This window comes from Lacerta agilis, chromosome 12 (assembly GCF_009819535.1).
Source record: "Lacerta agilis isolate rLacAgi1 chromosome 12, rLacAgi1.pri, whole genome shotgun sequence".
Taxonomy (NCBI): domain Eukaryota; kingdom Metazoa; phylum Chordata; class Lepidosauria; order Squamata; family Lacertidae; genus Lacerta; species Lacerta agilis.
In genome coordinates this window covers 55,966,085-55,982,626 of record NC_046323.1, presented here as the reverse complement: position 1 = coordinate 55,982,626, position 16,542 = coordinate 55,966,085, and the positions used below count along the sequence as shown (strand labels likewise).

Here is a 16,542-nt window from a genome sequence, read left to right as displayed (position 1 = left end):
CCATCACAGCTGCATGAAGTTTCCGAAGGAGGCAGCTCATCTCTTGGCAGCCTCTGCCTGATGGTGAGTCGTGTTGTGTGTGTGTGTGTGTGGGTGTGTCCCCCCTCCTGGGAAATCACAGCAGACTGGTCAAGGCGGCAATGATGGGGCTGCCCACCCCCACCCCGAAGCCTGGATCTGACCCCCTGGAGTCAGCTGGGTGCCTAGTTGCCTTGGACGAAGCAAAGGGCTTTTCTGAAGGCCGATGCCGTCCTCTCTCCTCCTGGGCTGGAGGAGGCAGAATGGGGATGAGTCTGTGTCTGGCAAATCTGCAATGAGCCTCTCTGGCCTGGCTGCAGGCAGGATCCTGACCACCTCTGCTTTTGGCTCCTAGCTCCAGTTGAAACCCCCTGCCACTGAGCAGACAGAAAAAGAAAACCACTTGTAGGAGCTGTCTGGTTCTTTGTGCAGGGGAGGGGCAAGGAAGAGAGGCTTCCCTGCTCTGTGTGACCCCTTCCCTTCCCTGAAATGGGGTGGAATGAAGGCAGGGAGGGGTGGGGGTGCAGTCCAACCTTCTTAAGCCACTTAACTCACTCTGGCCAGGGGCATAGCAAGGTAAATTGGTACCCAGGGGCAAAAAAAAATTTGTCCCCCCCCCCGGCATGGGAAGGTCAGGTGGTGCCCGGTGCAGAAAATTTCGTGTCACCCCCCCCCCATTGATTCCCCCCCCTGCAAAAAATGGTTTTACGTTATTTCATATTTTCTTACAAAGGAATAATAACAAGTAATGATAATAATAAAAACTTTTTTTTATATCCCACCCTCCCCAGCCAAATTCGGGCTCGGGGTGGCTAACATCAGATACATAACATTGGTATAAAATCAAACAATAATTAAATTACCTCCTAAAAACATCTCAAAATCAAATTAAAGTCTAATTAGATGGCTTTCCACAGGGTTAGGGTTGGGAACAGTAAGTGTTCTCTGAACTGAAATTTCAGCCTTCATGACACAGGAAAACAGCCAAGTGAACAGCTATTTTGGTGGAGGAGGGTCAAGATATTAACTGATATGCATGAAATTTCATATATAGCTATATAATCCCTAGCATAGTAAGATAAGACATTCGGAGCAGGCATTAAAAAAAAAATCAAAACAATTTTTTTTTCAAAAAAAAATTGTTCCTTGATAATTTGTCAACCCCTCCATTATGGGACCCGGGGTGGCCTGCCCCCCTCGCCCCCCCTTGCTACGCCCCTGACTCTGGCCACATCCTTTCTGGCAGCAGTGTTTGGGTCCTTTTGCCCCTAGACCTGGTCTTCCTTTCTCTTCCTGCTACTCCAGGGAAAAGTCCTCAGCGGTCTGACCTCTATGTGTGTTTCCAGGGTGGGGGAGTCCTGCCTGGCTTGTCTAGGCTTCAGCCACTGAAGTGGGGAGGGTGGAAGAGACCACAGAGCAGGCCTATCACAGATGCCAAGCACCCGCAAAATCCCCTGTGAGGGGGCCGGACACCCACAAATTTTGGTGCCAGGGCCATAGTATGCTGCATGGCACCCATGGTCACAGAAGCATAGAATCATAGAATCATAGAGTTAGAAGAGACCCCAAGGGCCATCCAGTCCAACACCCTGCCAAGCAGGAAACACACATCAAAGCATTCCTGACAGATGGCTGTCAAGCCTCTGCTTAAAGACCTCCAAAGAAGAAGACTCCACCACACTCCTTGGCAGCAAATTCCACTGTCAGGAAGTTCTTCCTAATGTTTAGGTGGAATCTTCTTTCTTGTAGTTTGAATCCATTGCCCCGTGTCCGCTTCTCTGGAGCAGCAGAAAACAACCTTTCTCCCTCCTCTAGATGACATCCTTTTACATATTTGAACATGGCTATCATATCCCCCCTTAACCTTCTCTTCTCCAGGCTAAACATACCCAGCTCCCTAAGCCGTTCCTCATAAGGCATCGTTTCCAGGCCTTTGACCATTTTGGTTGCCCTCCTCTGGGCACGTTCCAGCTTGTCAGTATCCTTCTTGAACTGTGGTGCCCAGAACTGGACACAGTATTCCAGGTGAGGTCTGCCCAGAGCAGAATATAGTGGTACTATTACTTCCCTTGATCTAGATGCTATACTCCTATTGATGCAGCCCAGAATTGCATTGGCTTTTTTAGCTGCTGCATCACACTGTTGACTCATGTCAAGTTTATGGTCTACCAAGACTCCTAGATCCTTTTCACATGTACTGCTCTCAAGCCAGGTGTCACCCATCCTGTATTTGTGTCTTTCATTTTTTTTTGCCCAAGTGTAGTACTTTACATTTCTCCCTGTTAAAATTCATCTTGTTTGCTTTGGCCCAGTTCTCTAGTCTGTTAAGGTCATTTTGAAGTGTGATCCTGTCCTCTGGGGTATTAGCCACCCCTCCTAATTTGGTGTCATCTGCAAACTTGATCAGGATGCCCTCAAGCCCATCATCCAAGTCATTGATGAAGATGTTGAATAAGACTGGGCCCAAGACAGAACCCTGTGGCACCCCACTAGTCACTTCTCTCCAGGATGAAGAGGAGCCATTGATGAGCACCCTTTGGGTTTCGGTCCGTCAGCCAGTTACAAATCCACTGAATGGTAGCATTGTCTAGCCCACATTTTACCAGCTTCTTTACGAGAATATCATGGGGCACCTTGTCAAAGGCCTTGCTGAAATCAATAAATCACGGGGCCCACTTGGCACTCCCGGGGCCTATCCTGCACCTCTGCCATAGCAGGAGTTGTGTGTGTATCACAACTTTGGAAGTCGGGAGTGAGGACAGGCAGCCTTCCTGCCCAGTTCCCTGCTGGTTGTGGTGTCTGTGAGTGTTCTCTCCTGGGTCCTCCTTGTTGCTGCATTTTCAAAGACTGAGCCAGCAACCCAGACTCTGGGCCAGCAGGGATAGCCAGGAGGAGAGCTGATAAGGTGGGAGGCTGGCAAAGCTCTCTGTCTGATTGGCCGGAAGGAGCTAGGTGGGTGGCCACCTGCCCGGACGACTGGGAAAGAGCATTAGATAAATTCTTGGAGGTGGGAAAGGGCCATGGGTGGGTCCTAGCCAGGATGGCTGTGCTCTGCCCTTCACCGCTGGAGGCAGGAAATGCTTCAAGATCCCATTTGCAAGAAACATCAGGAGAGGAGAGTCGCTCTTGCTCTCATCATGTTCCCCTCCCTGGTTTCCCACAGGCATCTGGTCAGCCACTGTGAGAACAGGACTCTGGACTGGATGGGCCATTGGCCTGATCCAGCAGCCCTTTGCAGTAGTGGCTGGGCTCTCGGGGGCTGCCGTGCCCTGTGGCAAATGCCCAGGGAATGGCAGCGCGGAGGGAGGCAGGTGTGTTGCGGGGGGGGGTGTGTGTCTGCTTCCTCCAGGCTTCTCCTGATGCTGGGGAGCAGCAGCTTCTCTCCTGAACCTGCTGTGAACAAACACATGTCCAACTGCCTCCTGTGGAGGTGGGTGGGGTTTTTGAATACACCGCACATCCTTTCCAATCCTAGACTGGCTTCCCAACTTCAGCAGCATCATTAGAATCGTAGAATCCTGGAGTTGGAAGAGACCCCAAGGGCCATCCAGTCCAACCCCCTGCCAAGCAGCAAACACCATCCAAGCATTCCTGACGGATGGCTGTTAAGCCTCTGCTTAAAGACCTCCAAAGAAGGAGACTCCACCACACTCCTTGGCAGCAAATCCCACTGTCCAACAGCTCTCACTGTCAGGAAGTTCTTCCTAATGTTTAGGTGGAATCTTCTTTCTTGTAGTTTGAATCCATTGCCCCGTGTCCGCTTCTCTGGAGCAGCAGAAAACAACCTTTCACCCTCCTCTATATGACATCCTTTTATATATTTGAACATGGCTATCCTATCCCCCCTTAACCTTCTCTTCTCCAGGCTAAACATACCCAACTCCCTAAGCCGTTCCTCATAAGGCATTGTTTCCAGGCCTTTGACCATTTTGGTTGCCCTCCTCTGGACACGTTCCAGCTTGTCAGTATCCTTCTTGAACTGTGGTGCCCAGAACTGGACACAGTATTCCAGGTGAGGTCTGACCAGAGCAGAATATAGTGGTACTATTACTTCCCTTGATCTAGATGCTATACTCCTATTGATGCAGCCCAGAATTGCATTGGCTTTTTTAGCTGCTGCATCACACTGTTGACTCATGTCAAGTTTGTGGTCTACCAAGACTCCTAGATCCTTTTCACATGCACTGCTCTCAAGCCATTATTTATTAAATTTTTATAATGCCCTTCATCCGAATATCACAGGACAATTTGAAACATTAAAAAAAAATGGGCACACAAAATGCATAATGAAGAAACTCCCAAACCTCTCTCCCATGGTCACATTGAAAAACCTCAAGGAGAAGGAGCCGCCATCCCAGCCCCAAAGGCACAGCTTGGCTTGCCTCCCTGTGGCCATGAGGGGGCCTGTTGTGGGGTCACCTGTGTGCCCAGGGCCATGGTGCCCCCCCACGCCACGCTTCTGCCATGGAGGGGCTTCTTCTTCCTCGCCCTCTCCCTTGCCCCACACACCTTCCTTGGCATCTAGGTCTGTTCTCCTTGCTGGCTGCAGGTATGGAGCCCAAGAGGAGAAGCCTTCTCTCCAGATTCACTGGCTGTGAAGGAGCCCTCCATCAATAGGTGGGTTTAGGGGAGCACAGCCGGTTCGCTTGCACTGGGTGCCAAGCTCAGAAGGCGACGCAGGAGACGCTGCAACAATGATGAGCAACAGAATGCAAGAGGCTGTGTGTGCGTGCCAAATTCTGGTGTCGCAGAGAGTGCCGCAGAAATTTGAAAGCCCAGCGTCCGCCACTGCCTCCACCCCAGGAGTTCTTCTTTGCTGTGTCTCCCAGTCTGCAGGGGAAAAGGATCGGGGCCCAAAGACCCAGGGAAAGTATGAGTGAGTGCAGGTACTGGATGGTCATTTGTCATGGATACTTTAGTTGTTATTCCTGCCTTGCAGGGGGTTGGACTAGAAGATCCTCGGGGGTCCCTTCCAACTCTACCATCTCTGCAGGGAAGCGGAGCATCCAGCAAGCCCAACACAAAAAATGGTTGCCTTTATCACTTCTGAGGTGCCAACGTTAAGGCAGGAGCTGTAACTGAGCATTTATTTGCTTTTGGGACACCGGGATATGTTGCTTCAGGGTGGAGAGCATCTCACTATCTTGTGCATTTTTACACGTGTGTGTGTGTGTGTGTGTGTGTGTGTGTGTGTGTTTTTCTTCCAGCTTCCTCAGTGCACTCCTAAAGATCTGGCTTGGCTGACAGACAAAGTGGCAGGCCCTTTGGTGGCTATGAAGTCCTGGAAATCCAGGACCAATCCGGTCAGGTCCTTAGTTGATAAAACATGTCAAGCCAGGTGTGCAAGGAAATGTAGCCGTGTCTTCCCACCCTTAGGACAGGTGGGGTGGGGAACCTCCTAGCCGTGACAACAGGTGTGGGGTGGCTAAGGGCAGGGCTTCAAAGGAACAACCAGGGGCTTAGACTTGGCTCCCAGTGGTTCCATTGCTGGAGCAAGGCTGGCTCTCTCTTATTTATTTATTTAAGAAAATCCACACACTGCTCAATGGTCAAAACCACCCCTCAAAGCAGTTTACAAAAAGATAAGAAAACCAAGGAAAATGTGTTAGTTTAAAACGTACGAAATGCTTAAATTCACATAAACTTTCAAAGCATCCAGGCAGGCTTGTTGAAACAAGCGTATTTATAGCAGGCGGCGGAAAGAGTACGGGGAGGGTGCCTGCTTGATGTCAAGAGGCAGGGAGTTCCAAAGGGCAGGTGCTGCTACAATAAATGATGGTGTTCTTACAAATGCGGGAAATGGGCATTGTGTGGCACCTGGAGCAGAGTCTGTTCTGCCAATCAAAGCAGTTGAGTGGGTGCATGTGGGGAGGGAAGCTGGCCCCAAGTTATTAAGTGCTTTCTATACTAATAGGAGAGGGATGTGGGTGGCACTGTGGATTAAACCACAGTGCCTAGGGCTTGCCGATCAGAAGGTCGGCGGTTCGAATCCCCGCGACTGAGCCGTTTCCGTGCGCTGCTTTGGTTTCGCCAGAAGCGGCTTAGTCATGCTGGCCACATGAACCGGAAGCTGTACACCGGCTCCCTCGGCCAATATAGCGAGATGAGCGCCGCAACCCCAGAGTTGTCCGCGACTGGACCTAACGGTCAGGGGTCCCTTTACCTTTATACTAATAGGAACACCTTGATCTCAGCCTGGGAGCTGATGCAGATCTCTGAGCACAGGGCTCACTCCTGTCAACACCAACTGCAGCTCCGGACTGTGCCACTCGACAGAGGATGAGATGGTTGGACAGTGTTCTCGAAGCTACTAACATGAGTTTGGCCAAACTGCGAGAGGCAGTGAAGGATAGGCGTGCCTGGCGTACTCTGGTCCATGGGGTCACGAAGAGTCGGACACGACTGAACGACTGAACAACAACAACAACACTTTGTTTTGTTGTTGTTTTTAATGCAGTGTGGACTAAAGTTGCCTAATCCTCCAGGATTAGGGGCCCTGATGGTTAAGCATCATGAGTTTCATGCACCAGAAGGCCAGCAGCACCAGACCTGAGCACATTAGAAGAACGCAACACGACAGAGGTCCTCTTCTGGCCTGCCTTGGCCAGACTGCAGGCGTGTGTGTCTTTCACATTCTGCCACTACTGAACCCCCCCCACCCCCCACCCCCAGCTCCCATGGGGCTCTTTGGGAGAATGGGATTGGGTGGCCTCCCTATTTTTCGCACTCTCGGGTTTTCTCTTTTGTTCTTGCTTTCCCCCCAATAGATCTTGTTGAAGTTTGGGGAGAAATATTAAAAAGGATAATATCAAATATATTTTTTGTCAAATATAAGAAAAACTAAATAAAAACGCAAGCCAAAAGGAGGCAAAGGAAAAAGGGGGGTGGGAGAAAGAAAATAAAGGGGGAAAGAGAAAAAAGGAGAAGAACCAGAAGTTTTGTCCTTTTCCCCTCCAGTTTTCTCTTTTGAGAGGACTCCTCCCTCTGCAAACTTCAGGTCTCCCCCAAGGGTGTCGAGGGCTCCCCTTGGTTTCTTCCTCGTCCTCTCAATCCGATCCTTAGGAACCGGGTTAATTATTAGGAGGGAGTGATAAGGGCTGATGTTCTGAGCGACTGAAAGGCGTGTTGCAAAAGGGTCCTGGAAGCAAAATAGGCGAATGATCTGGACTCAGCAGCAGCGCCCCGTCATGTGCCAAACGCAGGCAGGCAGGCAGGCTGGCGGTGCAAGCGTCTCAGGTTCCCCGCGGAGGATGGATGAAGCGGCTGCCCGAGTCTCCCTCCGAGGCTGGGCCCTCGCGCGCTTCCTTCAGGCGCACTGCAAGAGCCACGTGGAATCACGCCAGGACCTGGCTGCTGTAGTTTTCCATTCCTTTTCTCCTGAAGCCGGTGAGATCCGTTTGCTCTCCCTCCCGCTCCAGAACAAGGGGCCCTTTGCTCAAGCGCCCCCACCCGCCCCAGCCCACATTCCCTGGGGCCACAGGTAGGCCTCCCGTGGTGACAGGTGATGCTGGAAGATTCAGGACGGATGAAAGACCGTCCTCCTCTGTGCAAACTGCAGAAATCTCTCCCACAGGAGGCAAGGATGGTCGCCAACCTGGGTGGCTTTGAAAGAGGGTGGGACGAATCCATGAAGCAGGAGGGGGCTATCCTTGGGAAGGTTGTGGACTCCCCATCCATCCCTGGAGGTTTTTCAGCAGAGGTCGGATGGCCATCTGTCGGGGGTGCTTTAGCCGAAATTCCTGCATTGCAGGGGGTTGGGCTAGATGACCCTCGGGTCCCTTCCAGCTCTACGATTCTATCCAGCAGTGCTTCTTGTTAGGGCAAAAATCCACGTGTGAGGCTGCTCAGTCTCCTGGCTCGTCAAAGGAGGGGAAAGTTGCTCTGGCGCTGGAATCCTGCTTGCGGGTTTCCCATAATGGGCATCTGGTTGGCCACCGGGAGAACAGGAAGCTGGGCAACAACAGGGACCCTTGGGCAAGATCCAGCAAACTCTCCATTATATCATGGAGGAGGGGGCTATCAATGGTCAACTGTAGAGTTGGAAGGGATCCCCAAGGGTCATCTAGCCCAACCCCCTGCAATGCTAAAACACCCCTGACAGGTGGCCACTCAACCTCTGCTTAGAAACCTCCGAGACCCCACCGCCTCCCAGCTCTGTCCAGCTTCCACGGTCAGAGGCACCGATCTGTGCTTCTGAATGCCGGTTGCTGGAAACCGCAGGAGGGGAGAGTTTCTCTTGGGGTCGGATCCTGCTTGCTGGTTCCCCAGCCTCCGAGGCACCTGGGTGGCCCTGGTGAGAAGTGGGTGCTGGACCAGAGGGGGCCCCCCTTGGCCTGATCCGGCAGCCAGGCTCATGGGATGTTCTGCTGCGGCGGGTGGAGATGGCCTCGGCCGCCCCGTCCGGTTGCCAAATCCTCCCCCGGCTTTCGCACCAGCCCCCCGAAGCCCGCGAGGTTCTTGGCAGGCCTAGCGAGGTTGCTCAGCCTCTGCATCTCCCCAGCAACGCGAAAGGCATTATACTGTTCCCATGGAAACTCGGGCAGAAGCATTTGGGAAGGAAGAGGGGAAGGAAGGAAGGAGCTGCTGCCGTGTGGGTCTTGGCAGCCCCGTCGCGGCGGCTGCGGCGGCGGCGGAGCTTCTTTGTCTGCTCCTAGCCCACACGGACGGAAGGGCAGAGGAGGAGCAGCAGCCCCGGCTCCTGGGGAGGCGCCCTTCGGCGCGCCCGGCCAGCAACTCCCGCCGCTTCTCCGCAGCCCCCCAGTCCCGAGCTCCGGTGGCTGCAGGCGGCGGAGCGCGCGAGCATTACCGCGCCTGGCCTGCGAGGCAGGGAGGCACCCACGAGCCCGAGAGCGGACCGGACGAGGACCGGGGCAGCCGGGTAAGTGCGAGTGTGTGTGTGGACGGGGGGCGGCCCCACCGTGGAGACCACCTTCTCCGCAGATTCTGAGCGCCCACGTGCGCAAGGCGGCCGGGGGCGCGGCAGCAGAAAGGGCCGGCCGAAGCCCTGGGAGGGGGAATAATGGGTCAGCCATGCGGGGAGGGGGGGGCACGGAAGGGCAGCCATTTGCTGGCCCAAAGGGGGGCTTCCGCGGCTGGGCTGCTACTAAGATGCTGCAGCTTCTCTCTCGGAGGAGGAGGCGTCTTGGACTCCCCCGCGGCTCATTTGCTTGTGCCGAAGGCAAACTTGCCTGGAGTGAGTGACGCCCCCCACCAGTGCCTTCACCTGCTGCCTCCCCCCCCCTCCCCGACACCTCCATCTGCTCGGACGCTGGTGTGTGAGGCTGGCAATCAGGAGGAGGGGGCGGGTATTATGGATGCCAGAGCTCTTGGCGTCCGGACAGGGCGAGGTTGGCGCGGTGCCCCCCCCCCCCTCAGCACATTCACAGAGCCTCCTGGGCAGGCTGAGCACCCCCCCCCCCTCAGCTTGGAGAAGACATGGATGCTGCAATGATCAGCCCCACGCAGGACCCCTGCCTGCTCCAACTTCGGCTAGGAGGGCGGGGGGGGGGGCAATCTCGTTGCGACTGCTGGGGTGGGGGAAGGGGCGCCCCTCTCTCCTCCCCATGCACCGTGGTTCCAATCCTGGTCCGCTAATGGCTGTTAAAGAAACACAATCCCACTGAATACATCCGTGCCTCTAAGGAGTCGTCCGCATTGTCTCCAAGCCCTGGGCAGTTTAATGGGAGACCTACCTGTTGAAAACAGAGGTGGGCAGGAGCAGCTCCGTTCCCCTTCCCCGTGGGCTTTGGAAAGTCCACCGGCAAACGCCGCCCCTGCGAAGTGCAAGGAAATGAAGCCCTCTAGCAGTTACTTCCTTGGTCAGAATCTTTTGGATTCCCCCCCCCCTGCAGTCTCCAGCCCCAGCAATATCTGCTTCAGAATCCAGAACCTCACCTGGCACCTGGTGTTCCCTTGCCAGTGGCGGCGTCCTCCTCCCATGGTGGCAGCGTGCCATCTGATGCCATCAGAGCTAGTGGAGATGGTCACTGCCCCCCTTGAGAGGCAGGGGCAGGAAAGGGGGCTGGGGGAGGGAGCCTGGTGGCAGAGGCAAGGACAGAGGGGTCTGCTCTAGGGCCCTCTGGTAGATGACGGTAAGTCCTCCCAGCAGCTCCCTTCAGAGCCTCCTGTGTGGGCCCCAGGACCCCCTGCTGGCTGAGGCTGCCCTTTCAGACACATCTGGGAGTCCGGGGCTGCTTTGTGTCCCCTGGGGCTCCTGCTCCCCCAACTCTGTGTGTGCATCTCACAACAATATCTGAGCGTGGAGAAGAGTGTGACTCTGGTACAGTATGTGCCACTCACTGGGGCTTCTCTGCAGTTTATGAGGTTCCTGGCCTTTGGAGATGGACCAGAGTCTGCAGGGGCGTAGCAAGGTAAATTGGTACCTGGGGCAAAAAAAAATTGTCCCCCCCCCCCGAGGTGTAGGAAGGTCAGGTGGTACCTGGTGCAGAATTTTTTTGTCACGCCCCCATTGATTCCCCCCCCAAAATGGTTTTACATTATTTCATATTTTCTTACAAAGGAATAATAACAAGTAATAATTAAAAAAAACCTTTTATTTATATCCCGCCCTCCCCGGCCAAAGTCAGGCTCAGGGTAGCTAACATCAGATACATAACATTGGTATAAAATCAAACAATAATTAAATTACGTCCTAAAAACATCTCAAAATCAAATTAAAGTCTAATTAGATGGCTTTCCACAGGGTTAGGGTGGGAACAGTAAGTGCTCCACTGAACTGAAATTTCAGCCTTCACGACATTGGAAAACAGCCAAGTGAACAGCTATTTTGGTGGAGGAGGGTCAAGATATTAACCGATATGCATGAAATTTCATATATAGCTATAAAATCCCTAGTATAGTAAGATAAGACCTTTGGAGCAGGCATTTTTTTTTAAAAAAAAAGTTTTTTATGAGCCGCCCTAGTAGGGCAGTAATTGTTCCTTGATAATTTGTCACCCCCTCCATTATGGAGCATGGGGCGATCCGCCCCCTACGCCCCCCCTTGCTATGCCCCTGAGACTCTGACCCTGGAGGTCAGGCAGAGGCCTTTCCGGCTGTTGCCTTTGTTTGGGTCGAGCTGCTGCTGCTGTTCCCCACCCCACCCTGGGGCGACTGGACGTTGAACTCACATCAAACCCCTTTCGCCCTCCTTGAGAAGTGAGCTCTTGGCTCTTGGCTCCAATGTATGAGGCAGCCCATGGTGATGCAACTGTGTTTGGCCTCTTGGGAATTCAGTAGAACATTTCTTCAGTGCAGGATGAATCCTTCGCGGGAGGCCCAGGGCACAGCCAGGCACCTGAAGCTCTGATCCAGAGAACACGTGCAGGTCCGTGTTTGGCTGGGGGGGGGGGGCTCCTCACCCTGGTGTCCCCACCCCCCACCCTTCACATCCCAGTGGCCAGAGGCATTAATTATGCTGCCTGTTTTATAAAACTGTTTCTATGCCACCTTTCTCTCCAGGGATCACTAAGAATATTTGTAACCAGCAAAATAACCAGTACATAATAATTTTAAAAAATTACACCAGTAAAATATTTATACTATTACAGTGACTAGGATGCTGAAAACTAGCTTTATTGGCCTGGCAATGCCTAAGCAAATGTGTTTTTAATGCATGCTGGAAGCAGCTAACAGTTGGTGCCTGCCTATTCTCCAAGGGTCCTGCCCACCTAGCAGTTCGAAAACATGCAGTGCAAGTAGATAAATAGGTACCACTCTGGCGGGAAGGTAAACGGCATTTCTGTGCGCTGCTCTGGTTCGCCAGAAGTGGCTTAGTCATGCTGGCCACACGACCCGGAAACTGCAGACAAACGCCAGCTCCCTCGGCCAGTAAAGCGAGATGAGCGCCGCAACCCCAGAGTCGTCCGCGACTGGACCTAATGGTCAGGGGGCCCCTTTACCTTTTATTCTCCAAGGGAGAGAGGGAGTCTCCTTCCCACAGCATCCTAAGGTGGCAAGGTTAACAGGGCCGCTACTGAAGATCTGGGTTGGCCACTCCCAACGGCTACATATAGATGTTGAGCTGCACTCAAAGTATGAAAGTATGTCAATTGATCCCATGGAAACCGGACAAGATGGGGGCAACAGACCCCTCATTGGGGCTTGGGTTAACAGTAGTGCTCAGGCAGCAGCTGCTGCAGAGGCCTGGCCTTCAAAATGCCTTGCCAAATGGTCAAAGCTGTGGTTTCTGTGGTTTCTCTCTCCCCTGACCCATGGAGGCCCCCTGTGGTGTCCCTGGGGCTCTCTTCTATACAGATTCAAAATATTCCAGAAATGCTGGAGACTGGTAAACAGTAGCTATCTAAGCCCCTTAACCCTGAGAGTAAACCTCAGGAGCATTGCTTCAGATCTGGAATAGCTCTGTTGGTAGAGCATGAGACTCTTAACCTCAGGGTTGTGGGTTCGAGGCCCATGTTGGGCAAAAGATTCCTGCATTGCAGGGGGTTGGACTAGATGAGTCTTGTGGCCCCTTCCAACTCTACAGTTCATTGATTATATTATTAGGGAACCGGAAGGAAGTGGGGGGGGCTGTGACTTGACCTTCTGATCGTTGCCCATTGGAGTGATAAGCTTCATACAATAACAGAATCACAGAGTTGGAAGGGTCCCAACAACCAACTAGTACAACCTCCCGCAATGCAGACGTCCAATTCCTAATCTATGCTTGATGACAGTAACGCGGGGCTTAGGAGAGTGAGGGGTCCTTAGAAGGCACCATTGCAGCAGACTGTCCATTTCACTTTAAAAAGGGGGGGGAGTGGGGAGAGGAGACCACAGATGCATAAACGATGGCGTTTAGCCCAGGAAGGATGACAAATATAGGAAAACTGCTGGATTTGTCCCTTGGCATCTCCGCAAGGCTGGAGAAATGGATGTTCCCCAAGAGAGGCAGTTGCCTCCTGACATGAGTTTCCACCATGAGTGGCCAGTGCCCCCTCCCCCTCATCCTTCAGCCACCTCCACTCACAAGGAGGGGGGGCCAGGCAGGAAACAAAAACAAAAGTTGGCCCCTCTCTTCTTTATCATGACGGCATCTTTCCTCAAGAAGGCCAGAGAGTCTCCAGATGTAAGATAGAGTTGGAAGGGACCCCAAGGGTCATTAATCGAACCCCATGCAATGCAGAATTTGCAACTGAAGCATCCATGACAGATGGCTATCTAACCAGATTACAAAACTCAAATGATGAGAGTCCACAACCTCCCGAGAGAGTCTGTTCTACTGTCGAATGGCTCTTACTGTCAGAAAATTCTTCCTGATGTTGAGTTGGAAACCCCTCCCTTGTTGTTTGACTCCATTGGTTCAGGTCCTCCTCTCTGGAGCAGGAGAAAACAAGCTAGCTCAATCTTCCATCAGGCAGCCCTTAAGATACTTGAAGATGGCTATCATATCTACAATCTATCTCCTCTTATCCAGGCTAGACATCCCCAATTCCCTCAACCATTCCTCATAAGGCTTGGTTTCTAGACCCTTGATCTTCTCTGCACATGTTCCAGCTTGTCAATAGTCTTCTTAAACTGTGGCACCCAGAGCTTAACACAGTATTCCAGGTGTGGTTCAAGGCAGAATACAACAGTAATGTGACTTTCCTTGATCTCGATACAGTGGTACCTCAGGTTAAGAACTGAATTCATTCTGGAGGTCTGTTCTTAACCTGAAACTGTTCTTCTTTCTTTCTTTCTCTTTCTTGACTGCTGCTGCATCACACTGTCGACTGACATTAAGCTTGTGGTCCACGAAGACCCCCTAGTTCCTTTTCACCTGTACTATTGCCAAGGCAGGTGTTCCCCACCTTATATTTGTGCAGCTGGTTCTTTCTGCCTAAGTGTCTTTTAACTTAGAACCTTGCATTTGTCCCTATTGAAATTCATTTTGTTAGTTTGGACCCAGTTCTCCATTCTGCAAATATCTTGTTGGACCCTGATTCTGTGTTCTGTGGCATTAGCTACCCCTGCCAGCTTGATATCATCTGCAGGTTGGAAGAGCACCCCCTCAATTCATTTGTAAAGGCGTTGAACATCAATGGGCCCAGGACAGAACCCTGTGGTACCCACCCCACTTGTCATTTTTTCCCCAGGTTGGTGAAGAACCATGAATGTGTACTCTTCGGGTTCAGTCAGTCAACTAGCTACAAATCCACCTAACAATTACCTCATTAAACCCGCATTTTACCAGCTCCTCTGCAAGAATCTCATGGAAGACTTTAGAGTCTACTGAAACCGCAAGTCATTCCCTCCAGCTGCTTCCTTCTTGTAGTTTCCTGCCCTTTAGCAGGTTTCTGGAGCAGCACTTCAGTTTCCTGTGCATCAATGAAGCGATTATCCCCAGTACCAGGTGTCGTCTGTAATGCCGCCTCCCTCCCTCTCAAGTTCTAGTTGAAACCTCTCCTGAACAGCTTGGAGAGACTCTTAGCAAACACATTCTTGCCAACCGCTGTGAGGTGCAGCCCATCTCTTGCCAGAACTTGAAGGCCTTCCTTGTGGAAGCGGAGACCATGGTCCAAGAAGCCAAACTCTTCCTGACGACACCATCTGGGGATCCACCATGAATTGCAAGGGGTGGGAAGAAGAGAGGCCAACGGAGCCCTTTCTTTTCCCAAAAACAAATTAATCAAGCTTCTTCTAAGCCTGGTCCTCCTGGGGGATGAGGAGAACATCAGAAGAACCTGGCTCTAGCTGGATCTAGAGTGGCTGGGGAAACGATGGGCGGGGTATAAATAATAAATTATTATTTTTATATTATTATTATTATTATCATCATCAGGCCAGCTTCTTGTTCTCATCGTGGCCAACCAGATGCCCTAAAAGGAAGAAGCCCTCAAAAAGGACCAGAGTAGAACAGCCCATTCTCCCCAAGGCAAGGCATGGGGGGGGGAGTAGGGAATCTGGTGTTTGCAGCCTACAGTTAGCAAGCAGGTTAAATGAACGAGAGGGGGGATTCCCTGCCCCTGCGCTGTGGGTTGTTGGATCAGGCCAGAGGCTGCAGGGAGAGGTGGGATAGAGAACGAGGGCAGGTTATTTAGGCTATTCTTTTTTAAAATCACATATTTATTATGTCTACCAACAGCTTTGACAATAACAGCGCTTGGAATACTTGCAGCCCCAGTCACAGAAGGCTCCTGCAAGAAAACATTTAGGTTCATGCACACCTGCATGGCTGTTTCCTAACTCTGTGTGTGCACTTACCAGAAGAGATGTGGGCTCCTTCTTCCTTCCCTCCCTCCCTTCTCTTCAGCAGGGCCATGTCTGTCTCCCCAGTTGCAAAGAGTGAATGGCTTGCTGCCGCAGTGCTTCCTCCTTCTGAAGGGGCATGGGGGGGGGATTCAAGGTGGGCTGCTTATTGTCCAACCTTCCCCCCCCTCAGTGGCCTCAGAAATGCGCTGGGAGCTTCTGCAACCCTCACAAGCGGTGTGTGTGAACACACCCATTCCCAAGCGACCTTTGGGATCCATTGGGAATGTGGGCTGGCCTGGGATCCATCAGAATCGGACCCCAGAGGTCTTAGAAGAAAGCTATTCAAAAGCCGTATCATTCTGAAGAGCCAGATAAATGCAACTGAGCAGCATCCCATTGAGCTGGAGGGAACCTCAGAGGTCTCCTAGCCCAGCCTCTTCCTGCTGAAGCAGGGTCCCCGCTGCTGTAGCCCCTGCTTTATAGCCTCCAACTGCCCTTTCTCCAGGAAGCCCTTTCTGGGGAACGCCACAGGCTCTCCAGTTCTTTGGGGCCCCTGAGCACACCTGGAACTTCAAAAGAGTGTCATAGACAGTGCCCCTCTCGGTGGGCTCCCCTGTCCCCCCCAAAGGGGAGGCACAAATGTGGCTCTCCAGCAGGAGAAGACCCAGCTTGTTGCCCGGGTGGGCCTTGCCTCACTGGGGGCCAGTCGGGCCCTGTGTGTCTCTGCAGGTTAGGGAGGGGTGTGTGAGTGCCAGGCTGCTTTGCAGAGAGTTGCCCGCCCACCCAGACCCTTCCTTGGGTAAAAACAAAATAAAATAAAAAAATTCCTTCCAGTAGCACCTTAGAGACCAACTAAGTTCTTGGTATGAGCTTTCGTGTGCATGCACACTTTTTTGGGTGTTTCCCGACAGGACTCCGGAGGCAGAGCCCCCGGGCCGCCCCTCTCGGACCTCCTCCTGATGCAAAGGGTGGGGTTCACCGAGCTGGGGTTTCAGGGGCGCGGGAGAATTTGCCTCAGGCCCCGGCTCTGCTCCGGGACCCCCTCCCCCCGAAAAAGACAAACAGGATCAGCAGCCTACATAGACGAAGCAACAGAGCGAGTTACAGTCGCCTGGCCTCTGGGCGGCTTCGGGGCGAGGCTGCTTTTGGGGTCGCCGCAGGGATCCTGGACCCACTAAGGAGATCCCTTGGGCTAGAGGCGACCCTCGACCGTCTCGGGAAAGAGGGAGGCGACTGCCCACCGCCTCCGGAATCTCAGCGAGCTCCGTCGCAGGGCAGGGGACCTCCGAGTCGGCCCAGGCAGCTGCATCTGCTCTCCTGTTAATTCCTGGCGAGGAGGGGGCGAGCGAGGCC

At 52.7% G+C, this 16,542-nt stretch overlaps 1 protein-coding gene across 2 annotated transcripts in view; it reads left to right on the top strand.

Moving 5' to 3' along the window:
* Positions 1-16,542, top strand: part of SMARCD3 (SWI/SNF related, matrix associated, actin dependent regulator of chromatin, subfamily d, member 3) — a 41,227-nt gene continuing 24,685 nt past the window's right edge. The window contains exon 1 of one of the 2 annotated variants that reach the window (XM_033165542.1): positions 1-63. In XM_033165542.1, coding sequence (XP_033021433.1) covers positions 61-63 — 3 coding nt within the window. In that variant the 5' untranslated portion in view covers positions 1-60. Of the gene's footprint in view, positions 64-8,762; positions 8,897-16,542 lie in introns of those variants that run through there. The other variant, XM_033165545.1, reaches the window with a different exon arrangement.